The 11,802-nt window shown below is 38.6% G+C and overlaps 1 protein-coding gene across 4 annotated transcripts in view; it reads right to left on the reverse strand.

The window, feature by feature from the left end:
* Positions 1–70: 70 nt before the first annotated feature.
* Positions 71–11,802, reverse strand: part of LOC111484788 (chaperone protein ClpC, chloroplastic-like) — a 15,074-nt gene continuing 3,342 nt past the window's right edge. The window contains exons 11-22 of one of the 4 annotated variants that reach the window (XM_023131385.1): positions 10,629–11,744; positions 10,330–10,520; positions 10,141–10,235; positions 7,014–7,592; positions 6,310–6,425; positions 6,093–6,215; positions 5,807–5,992; positions 4,509–4,724; positions 2,986–3,203; positions 1,825–1,900; positions 1,658–1,747; positions 83–1,520 (exon numbers count right to left, since the gene is read on the reverse strand). In XM_023131385.1, coding sequence (XP_022987153.1) covers positions 342–1,520; positions 1,658–1,747; positions 1,825–1,900; positions 2,986–3,203; positions 4,509–4,724; positions 5,807–5,992; positions 6,093–6,215; positions 6,310–6,425; positions 7,014–7,592; positions 10,141–10,235; positions 10,330–10,520; positions 10,629–11,744 — 4,185 coding nt within the window. In that variant the 3' untranslated portion in view covers positions 83–341. Of the gene's footprint in view, positions 1,521–1,657; positions 1,748–1,824; positions 1,901–2,985; positions 3,204–4,508; positions 4,725–5,806; positions 5,993–6,092; positions 6,216–6,309; positions 6,426–7,013; positions 7,593–8,001; positions 8,175–9,549; positions 9,908–10,037; positions 10,236–10,329; positions 10,521–10,628; positions 11,745–11,802 lie in introns of those variants that run through there. The other 3 variants (XM_023131382.1, XM_023131383.1, XM_023131384.1) reach the window with 3 other exon arrangements.

Consider the following 11,802-nt stretch of genomic DNA (forward strand, 5'->3'; position numbering starts at 1 on the left):
GAAAGGAAACAATGGACAGTCGGCATTCTTTTGCTCATTATGCAGGGTGCGACACACATACTTGGAAATTACCTGTGAAATCTCGAAAACCTTTAATGACCAAAGGCAGATTCTTGTCTTCTTTTAAATATTCCAACTTGAGAACAGTAGTATTTTATTCATACTACCAGATCCAGAACTAGCTAGCAGCCATTTAGAAGCAAACTACGACCGATTAGCACTTATTCCATTTTTTTTCTCTCTCGAGTATACGACCCATTAAATTAAATCAGATGAAAAGTGGCAAATACATTTTATGACCTGGTATGATTATCATCTCTTTGAAATAAAATGAGCTACCTTCACACGGGGATAGCATCCGGCAAGGACTCGGGAGCACCACTGCTGCCGTTGAGTACTGTCACGTTTCCGTCTGAATCAACATCCACTATTACCGAGTCACCCTCTTTGATCTCCCTTGCCAGCATTTTCTCAGCCATGCTGTCCTCCAAAAGCCTCATTATGGCCCTTCTCAATGGTCTCGCACCGTAGCTTGGGTTATATCCTTCCTCCACCACTCTATCTCTAAATCTCTCTGTCACTTGAAGGTCAATTTCTTTTGTTTTTAATCTGTCAAATACCTCCTTTAGCATTATATCCGCAATCTCCTTCACCTCCAGTTTTGTGAGTTGACGGAAGACAATCATCTCGTCCAACCTATTCAAAAACTCAGGCCTGAAGTATTGTTTCAGTTCCTCCGTCACCAAGCTCTTGATCCGGTTATAATTACTATCCTTCTCGTCATAATCAAGGTCAAACCCTATCCTGCGACCTCCCTTCTCTATAACACTACTTCCCACGTTTGATGTCATTATCAAAAGTGTATTTTTGAAGTCTACAGTCCTGCCCTTGCTATCCGTCAACCTTCCATCCTCCAAAATTTGAAGCATCATATTGAACACATCAGGATGAGCCTTCTCAATCTCATCAAAGAGCACCACTGTGTACGGACGACGACGAACGGCCTCGGTTAATTGACCACCCTCCGTGTAACCAACATAACCAGGAGGAGAACCAATAAGCTTGGAGACAGTGTGCCTTTCCATAAACTCACTCATGTCAAGTCGAATCATTGCTTCTTCAGACCCAAAATAGTATGCAGCCAATGCTTTAGCTAACTCAGATTTACCAACACCAGTTGGGCCAGAAAATATAAAGCTTGCAATGGGACGGTTGGGATTCTTGAGCCCAACACGAGCTCGGCGTATGGCACGGCTGATAGCTTTAACTGCTTCATCTTGACCAATGACCCTTTTATGGAGGGTCTCTTCCATTTTGAGGAGGCGATCAGATTCATCAGTAGATACTTTCTCGACAGGAATGCCAGTCCAGGAGGAGACAATATGCTGAATATCAACTTCAGTAACAACAGGGCCTACATCTCCTGCCTCACTTTCCGCCTTGCTCATCTCCTTGCCCTTATCTACTAGAGCAGATATCTTAGTCTTAAGTTCCATTTCTCTATCACGCAATTCTCCAGCCTGTTTTAAGTTCACTGAGTTTCATTTACTACAGTTGTATCAACTAATAAGATGGCATGACAAGACTAAAAATTTAACCAACACAGTTCCAAAAAAATAAACCAAATGGTGACGTAACAAAAAAAATGAAAGCGAACCTTCTCAAAGTCTTGACTTCGAACAGCCTCATTCTTCTCCTTTGTGATCTGCCTCAGCTCTTTCTCAAGCTCCCTGGCTTCTTCAGGTAGCTGCATAACATTAAAAATGTAGCATAATCATGCAGAAGAATGTGAGGGCAGGAGTAGCAAGAATGATGAGAACATACTTGAGCATGACGAAGGCGAACCCGAGAACCTGCTTCATCAACCAAGTCGATTGCCTTATCAGGCAAGAATCGATCACTGAAATTTACAGTTATCCATCAAAACACAACTTCCACAAACCAAATAGGAAAAGCAACTAGGATCTTAACTAAAGAAGTCAATATTATCATAATGCAAAGACATGTCAAGGCAACAATTTCAAACAAACTCATCATACATCATAATCTCCTCAAATATGATAACTTAAATATCATGAAATGTTTATCCAACCAAAACATTAGTCAATGATTCGGAGGTAGAACAAGTGGACAATAAAACATCAGAACATATTTTGTAAGGCATTATCTTTTAAAGGGCGAGAAGTATAAGGCCAAAATAGTTCTGTAGAGCTGGTGGAAAAAAAACCTACCTTTACGAGGTGAGTTGCACAATATAGAAAACCTTCACATTTAAGATATGTTACTCTGATGAAATTACAACTTCAAAAGTTATCATTATGGAGTCCTTTTTTTTCATGTTATTCCTTCATTTTTCTCAATAAAAGCTTAGTTTCTTATCTAAAGATATAAAAAAGAAAAAAGGAAGGAAAAAATATATTTAGATTTTAACCGAGACAGATGCATGCAATCAAAATGTTTTTTTCCTCCTTTATGTTCTAAAGCCCCTGGATGGGATTTAGGAGAGGGGGATGTAAAAGAAAAAGAAACTGCAACAGGTGCCTGAGCACCATGCAGATAGCACCTCTCAATTTGAAAGCAATTTTGAGAGTCCCATGGTGCTTCCATAAAGGCCACCAAAACAACATATAAAGGAAGGCATAGATCCATGAGCACCCTATAAATTATAAATCTCAGGCATTAACTGCAAAGTTGCACAGGGAATTGGAAATTTATGTATTTAAAGCTTGCTCCATGGTTCCAGAATAGATATTCAAACAGGGTGCTTGGTGTTTTATTTTTATTTTTTATTTTATTTATTTACTATTATTATTATTTTTTTTTTTTTTCACATGCATAAGACGAGCACCCCATTACTGAAGTTGTTAGTCAAGAAGATAAGAAGTATGGCAGACACAATCAAGAGCATTTTCATTTTGATACTTAATCAGCACTATCAACTTTTTGCAACTGGAAACCTTCGAGAATCACTCAGTAATAGCATACCTGATGTACTGGTATGACAGCTGTGCAGCAGCTACTAATGCTTCATCTGTGTAACGAAGTTTGTGGTGGATTTCATAACGCTCTCTAAGGCCTTTCAAAATCTGTATGGTTTCATCCACAGATGGTTCCGGCACTTTCACTGGCTGAAATCTCCTTTCTAAGGCTGGGTCTTTTTCAATGTGCTTCCTGTATTCATCCAATGTCGTGGCTCCAATGCACTGTAAAAATAGAGAATCAAATAGTCAGTTAACACTGGGAGTCAGAGAAATAAGTGGTCCAACTCCAAATTAAACATTTTAAGACTTGCATCGATTGAAAATTAGTAGCCAGTATTCTTAGAAAACTCACATACAAAAGCATTTATTAATCTTATATTTTGCAACTATACTACTTTTTGTTTTTGTCATTATGGATATCTCTTCAATAAACAAAATCCTATAATCTTCCCAAAATAAATTTGGCGTATAAAAATAGAGACAAGAACAAGGTCATTAGTCTTGGTTCTATAAAAAATACGGAGACATGTATACCCTTGATAGCCCCAGTTCTTAGATTCGCAAAATAGGCACTTTTGAAGCTCTGTCCCTACTAATTCCTTAGAAAATGAAGCCCCTCCTTGTGCATCTAGTTTGCATCAGTTGAGGGCCAAAAAGGTCAAAACTTTTCGGTTGTCCCTTGCATCCAGAAGCGTACAAGTCAAAACTCATATTAGACTTCCAAAGAAAAATTGAAATCAGGTTCCACTTGGGTTACTGTTTTTGTACCCACATCGAGTTTTTTCGGTGGTCCCTATACAAGCTTAAATACTAAAGTAAGACTCCCAAAGAAAAATTGAAGTTGTCTTTCTGCCTTTGAGTTAATGATTCACCTTTTGAAGTCAAGTTTTTTCAGTAGTCACTAGCATTAAGAATTTTAAATACTCAAGTTAGACTCCCCAAGAAAAATGGAAGTTGGGCTTTTCTCTCCTACGGTTTCAGTTTTGGCTTTCCGAATTGAGTTTTTTCATTGATCCCTTGGATACAGAAGCTTAAACACTCGAGTTAGACTCCCTAAAGAAAGATCATAGTTGCACTCCTCCCCTCGGGTTACTGTTTTTGCTTTCCAGATGGAGAGCTATGATCATCTTTTCCTACACTATCGTTTAACCTCTACCAGTTGATTTCATACGTTGAGTCCCGTTGAAGTCCACTTCTATTTCACTAATCACATTGAAGATCGGTTATTTTAAACTCTATGCGATGGAGGTTGAAAGGAAAAACTAGCGATCTTCAGAAGTGTGCCATTGGAGCTTTTCTTGCGGCTCATATGGAGGTAAAGAATCCAAAAACAAATTCACGTACATAGAAATCCATAGATATCTTTTGTGATATTGTTCATACCTTGTCCAAATTTCCTCCACACTGGCCTCTGAGATGTTTTGCCCTTTTCTTTCTTTGTTGTGAATATAAGGTCTCTTATCACAAATTTAAAATAATAATAAAAATGATTAAGCTATATTATCTTAACGAGATGCCCAAGATTACCTGCAGTTCACCTCTTGCAAGGGCAGGTTTCAATATATTTGCTGCATCAATAGCTCCTTCTGCAGCCCCTGCTCCAATTAACGTGTGCACCTCATCAATGAAAAGGATAATCTCATCACTTTGTTTAATTTCCTCCATCAGTTTCTTTAATCTTTCCTCAAACTCTCCACGATATTTTGTGCCAGCTACAAGAAGGCCCATATCCAGAGTTATAACCTACACAACAGAAATTTTTTAACAAATGCTTCAAATAACAAGTTATTTCCAAACATAATGAAGAAACTTCGATAACTAGTTCAAAGACATGTTCAAACAAACACAATTCAATCCGTCTAGCAATTTCTTGATTTTCCTCAAGTGAACATTAGTCAGAGCTTGCTGATTTGCAGAAGTAAAGACAATTTGTAATTTAAGTTTGGCCATAAATCTAGCATAATTCTTACAAGGTTGAATGATAATGCAATTTTAGATGATACCACGTGCTGAAAATGCTTCACCCAAATCAAGGATTGACTAATAATGAACATACAAAAGAATATATATTATTTTGGAAGGGATCATTCCAGAAATATTACAGTACTGGTTAAGGTATATTGCGAAAAAAGTAGCACTGCAAAAAATACATATATATATATATATCTTGGCTGAAAAAGTAGAATAAGAATAGAAATATAATAGATATATCATTTTCCAACGATCTTATCAAAACTTCTAACTGAAGCTTCAAAATAAGTAAATAGGCAAAAATCCTAAAATAAGTTTAGTGTTCAAAAAATCACCAAACAAATGCTACCAAAACCACAAGTTTAAAATAATTCAATGAAAAAATCAAACAGAGAAGTACACGGGAGTGAAATTACACAATTAATTACTAGATATATGATACAACATAGATCTTCTCTTGCCTTCTCTTTTCACCTTCCTCTTTCGTGTTTTCTTAGGAAAAGAAAAGCTACTTTCAGTTGAAAATTTGAATTGAGTACAAAACAATGAAGGAGCTCATTAAAAGGTGCTCCAATAAGGTTCTACTAAAAAAAACACCACGGGAGAAGAAGCCCGAATATGCCAACGGGAGCCCACAGAATGAATAACATCCCACACCTCACCTATTCTATAGCTCTATCATCAAACATTTTATACTTTATTTCTTTCCAAATTTCAAGAGAAACACACCCAGTTAGAAACCACAACACTGCTTTAGTAATGAGAACAGAAATTAATTGTTTAAAGCACAACAAGGAAATATTTTCTTGAATTCTTTAAAAAGGGGCCAGTTTGGAGGGAAAAACTAGTCTAACCTTCTTTCCTTCTATTGTTTCAGGGACATCCCCATTAGCAATCCTTTGGGCCAGACCTTCTGCAATAGCAGTTTTTCCAACACCAGGTTCGCCAATGAGGCAAGGATTATTTTTTGTCCGCCGACCCAAAATTTGGGTTACACGTTCTATTTGCTGCTGCCTTCCAACAACAGGATCTAGTTTACCCTAGAAAGGCAAGAAATTGACATTAGAATTTAGAACTCATGTTTCCACACAACAAACAAGTCCTTATCATAAGTCACAGTGGAATGTATTTCCAGAACACCTCTTCAGCCAGCTTAGTTAAGTTTGTGCCGTACTCTTCCAGGGTTGGCATCTTGTTACCACTGCTTCCTCCTCCAACACCAGCACCAACAGCCTCTGTGCTCTCACCCACCATTCGAATAACCTGTTCACTCAATTCATAAAATATTAAGTTAAAAATAAAGTGTTTAACTAGAGTAAACTAACCTATATATATAGTGTCAGGATGAAATTCTTGCCTGAGTGCGAATGTTACTAGGATCGGCACCTAAATTTTCAAGAACACGAGCTGCAACGCCCTCACCTTCTCGAAGTAGTCCTAGAAGCAAGTGCTCCGACCCAATATAATTGTGGCCTGAAAATGCAGCGAAGTAGGGTCCATGTAAGTTTGGTAGTCAATACAATGTTGAGAAGTCCAACAGAAAATACAAGACAAGGTCCAACTACTGGAACATGGACCTATCACACATATCTTCCATTTCAAAACAAAAATAAAAGAGAGTGGCGTGTGTAAAATTTTTAAGTTGAAAGAGAAATTGAATACTTCAATGATAGCTTACCATTAACATGGTTCAAATGAAGCTTATATACAGACAGACAAACAGACAGACACATACATACACATATACGGGCTACATCCTACAACTTCATGGAGAGACTGTGCTCCACAGTAGGTCCAGTAGACAATAATAACTCTCTTATTAAGCATTCTAGACTTGGACCCATGAGTCAAACTTCCACCAAAGCCTCAAGCCCTTACTTAACACAAAGCTGCCCATGGGGGAGGAAGTTCATGTCAAATGAAGTACCAAAATGCAAAGTAAAAAAAGTAAAAACTAGGAAAATTGAAATTGATTACATTCAGAGAGATTAAATTGACTCTGATCTGTTTTGTTCCTTTTTCTTATCTTTTTCCCAGGAGGGGATGGGAAAGAGAGGTTACCAAGTTGGCGAGCTTCCTCAAGAGAAAGTTCCAATACACGCTTTGCACGAGGAGTGAACGGAATTTCTACAGCAACAAAGCCACTGCCCCGACCAATTATCTTCTCCACCTCCACGCGCGCATCTTTAAGATTGATTCCCATAGATTTAAGAACCTTAGCAGCGATACCAGTGCCTTCACCAATAAGACCTAAAAGTATCTGCTCTGTGCCAACAAAATTGTGACCAAGCCGCCTCGCTTCCTCCTGAGCAAGCATGATAACTTTAATTGCCTTTTCTGTGAATCGCTCAAACATAGCTTTTGGAACGCATCTGCTAGCCTTTCGTCGCCTAGACGAGATTGTAATGGCCACCCTGGAATGAAAATCTTGTCCATTTCTCAACATGTTATCCAAAGAATTAAATCCTCGAAGTCCAGAGAAACTTCTGATTCTCAAACCAGGTGCATGTACGCAGGCCATCATTTTAACAGGCCGCTTTGCGTCTCCTGTCCCTCCTGATAGGCCATTCTTTCTCCCACCGATCAGACCAGGAATATCTGTGGACTGAACCAGAACTCCAGCCATGATGTCCACGGACTGTCAGCGTTCAAACAAAAAGATGTTAGCTAGAAAATAATCTACAAAACAAAATGGATATCAACATTAAAGGAAGTGTCTGAAAACAAAAGATTGAAGAAAGTGGAGATAAGAATATTAAAAACTATAAAAGTCAGTAGAGCTTTATGAATTGGGGGTTCTGAAAGTTGTTGTAATAAGATATGGGGGCAAGCATATCCTTTTCTTATGAATCAATGAATGAAAACCAGAAGGGACGCAAGCAAGGGGAAATATGGTTGCCAAAAACAGCTCAGAAAAAGTGAGTTCATTGGAGTAGAACGGAAGAACAACATAGTCGAAACAAAGATAAAGGCTGAGATAAAGCAGTGAAAAGGATGAGAAGTAATTTGAAAGATAAAGCACAGGCAGAGGAGAGAGAAAGAGAGAGACCTTGAGCTTGATACTGAGGGGTGTTGTATGGGACGGGAAGGGAAGGGAAGGGCGGAGAAAATGAGACTGAGAGGAAGAGCCCCTCTTCTATTGCTATGAAGATATTGATGATGATGAGTTTGTTTAATAAGTCGGCTTCCGCTCGAGATGCAGAGATGTGGTGTGCCAATTTCGTCACCACAAACTTGTGGACTTTATACACCACCAATCCTACTCCTCATTTTCTAAAACTCTTCCCAACTTTTCTAAATATTACAAATATCTCTTTTATATTTTTATTTCTATCAATTTCCTTCTTCTTTTTTTTCCTTCTTTTTTTAATACAATAAATCTCCTCTCAATTTTCACCCTAAATTTTAAATTTCGTCAAATTAGATTTTAATATTAATAAAACACAATACAAAAATTTTCACACAAAGACCCTCCATGTGGTGTCCTTTCTCGACTTCCATTCGATGTTTGCTACGAAATTTTATGGACACCCTGGTTAGATAGAAAACTAAAGTTAAATATCACTAATATAGTATTTTTATTTTATTGATAATATATACAAATAATGGGTCTAAAAGGAAAATGAATGTGCAAACAACCACCGACACCAAATATCACATATACACTACTATGTATTAGGTTACTATAATATATTAATAATAAATGAGCCTACAAACAATCCATGAAGATATATATCACCAATAGACCACAATTAACTATTTGATAACTATATCGTATATGGGCCTCAAAAATATATTACCAATACACTTTTGACATTGAGATGTGTTTATGGGTTTTTTTTTTGTTTCTTTTTATCATTTTAATTTTAAAGCGGTTATATTTACAAATATTTGAAGCTTAATTTTCTAAGTTGAATTGTGATATAGGCCATTTGCCCAATATTTAGTTGTGAGTTGGGACTACGTAGACAAAGAAGAAATGTGATGAGAACATTGGAAACATCATTCTCATCTACCCAAGCGCAAGCAAACAAAGTATAAAACGTGTACGAAACAAACTTTCTACCTTTTTTTCTTCATTTTAATAAGTCAAAAAATACGTGGCCTTCTACACAAGTAATTCCTGCCTTCTGGAGTCTTGGACCACCCTCATCGCATAGTATTAATAGACTCTTCCTGTAGTTTCAAATCTCAAAATCATATATTAACCAAGTTCTTCTGAAATTTAAATAGCATCCAAAATCAATGAGGTGAGGCACTTGGTAATGGGTATAGTCGCTACTGGACGTTGCTGTCAAAGAAGCGTACTCAAAGTTTCAAGGCAACAGGGACCACTCTCAATAGTACATACTTCGCACTTGTTGGTTCCTAATTATTTAAGTGGTGAGCAAAAGAAAGAATAACTTTGATTTCAAATTGCGGAACCACCGAGCAGCAGCTTCATGTTCCATGGTGGCCTGGCCACGACACGACATGAAGTTTTAATTTCAATGCCATGATGTTGGCCCCTCTGAAAAGATTTCCACTGGTGTGACCATGTTCGCTTCTTCCGCCTTATTTACAGTGAGTGAGATGAATAAAAGGCAGCAAATATTTCTGGATGTAAATCGATCATTCATCTCGACGTTTTATTGGAGATTTCCGGCGGGCACCCACCCACCCACCAACCCAACAACTACGTAAACGCCCCAATTGGATTTAGATTCACTACATTCCTTGAGTTACAACAGGAGCCTATATACAAGGTGGAATTGAAACTCAAGCCGGCCCAGTCATCATCCGAAGACACACGGGCACAAACATATTTTTTACGTATAACAGCGGAGACTAGACTCCACAATACTAAAGCTTGCACATGTCCAAAATTCAATACATAATTTCTACCATCTAAAGGCCGCAACCTTCCGGCCTCGCTGCATTACTCTGCTCGACTCCTTCAGTACCGCACCAAAAACCTGCCACAAAACAACATTGTTTTTATCAAACCTTGCCATACAGCCAGTGCAGCATAGCATAGCATAGACAAAGGATGAGGACAAATATTACAAGTCCTAATAATCTGCATATCAATATTTCGGATCTCACCTATACCCCACAAAAGCAAAAACCTAAGAACTCTCGGGTGCGGATATCGAAGGTACTGCCTGACCTTCAATCTCTTTTGCTTCTTTCCCTTCTACAGATGGATTTTCATCGCCTTTCAAATTTAGAGATCCTCGATTCATCTTCTGGACCTCTTCTCTTGTATAGATAAAAATCTTCCGAACCATACCACAAAACTCCCTGATTAAAGCCAATCCACAAATGATTCAAAATGTTGATTCCACAAAGACAACTAAGAGACAACATATGATCAATATGTATGATTAGTCCTTACTGCCAGGGATCGTCTCCAACAAGCATCATATCACCTTCATCGTCCGTATATACAATAAGCCAATTCTTTTTGGGAGCCAGCAGCTCGCCACCAAACTCAAACAGTTGGTCCAATTCAGCAACCAATTCATCGTAATTGTTGAACCTGCTAAGATCAACTGACCTTCCAAGTGCAATCCCCTGCTTCTGGACCTGGAATCAACAAAACCTATTATGCCAGCTCTGGCCCATCCTTAAACTAGTAAAAAAGTTTTCAAGGAGTGTGTGTGAGCGTGTGATGCAGGGTGTATAGCAAGCAACCTTTGTACAACTCCTTGCTGAAGTACCCTGTGATTTGCAGTGTGCATCCTTCAAGTTTTGCGTGCATGTTTGCTGCAACTTATCGGCATCATTAATGGCAAGGGATTTATCAGCCAACATTGAACCCCTAGATGGTTCAGACTTGAGGTCAGACTCGTTTGAATGGATTTGATGTATATTCAGATGCGTAACATCTGCCCCATTCATATTTCTATTCAATCCTGCAGGGTCTGGAATGGCAGGATTCTTAATGAGAGAGATGCCAAAAAGCTTACAATTCCCATCTTTGGGTTTCATTATATCTTGATTCTGAAATACCATAGGCATCGACATCAGTTCAGTTGACTGAACTGGATAATCAAAATGAGACGGAAGTGGAGCCATCAACCAGTTTCCATGAGGCTGTTCTGTTCTATGACAATGGGCCACGGAATGATCACCAAATCCATTGAAGGAAGCATTTCCTCTCACTTGATAAGATAAGTCACCAGCCTGAATATGGCCCTTCTGACTAGAGTCCACAAGGTTGAGCGAGAGACCAGAAGGCAAGACAGACCATGAGCTACCACCAAGGAAGTTAAACTTTCCATCTTGATCCATGACATGCTTTCTGATTGAATTAGCAGTTACTACTGCTGGATCTCCCATGCCAGCTCGGACACCATGAGATGAATCAATATTAGTTCCAAAACCTGACAGAAGATCTGCGTAGGTTGGCTCACTCCTTCCTGGAGTTATCCAGCAATCTGCTCCATGTTTCTTAGATGTAGAAACCACATCAATTTTCTCATCATCTAGTGAAGGAGGCCACATAACAGATTTTTCAGCAGCATCAGGATCATTGCCATCGATAAAATTGCCCCTTAAGGTCGAGAATTCTTGACCTTGCAAGACCCTTGTAAATGCACTGACTGGTGAAGGGTCTACAGTCACTCTTGATGAGCCTTCTCGTGTAAGAACAGAGGAATCAGGGGATGTAGGCACCATGTTTGATCGAGGCCTTTTAGGTCTAGTCATAGGAAGAGGGTTCAGTGCAGGAGGAGCAAGAGCAGGCTCAATTTTCCATGGTGAGACTTTCTCAGGACGAGAAATAGTAGAAGTCTCATCCCATCTCACCTGGAGGAAAGTAGAAACGGCTGCTTTAACATTCCCAAAAAAAAAAAAAAAAAAAAGG

The sequence above is a fragment of the Cucurbita maxima genome, unplaced genomic scaffold (genome assembly GCF_002738345.1).
Source record: "Cucurbita maxima cultivar Rimu unplaced genomic scaffold, Cmax_1.0 Cma_Scf00010, whole genome shotgun sequence".
Lineage (NCBI taxonomy): Eukaryota > Viridiplantae > Streptophyta > Magnoliopsida > Cucurbitales > Cucurbitaceae > Cucurbita > Cucurbita maxima.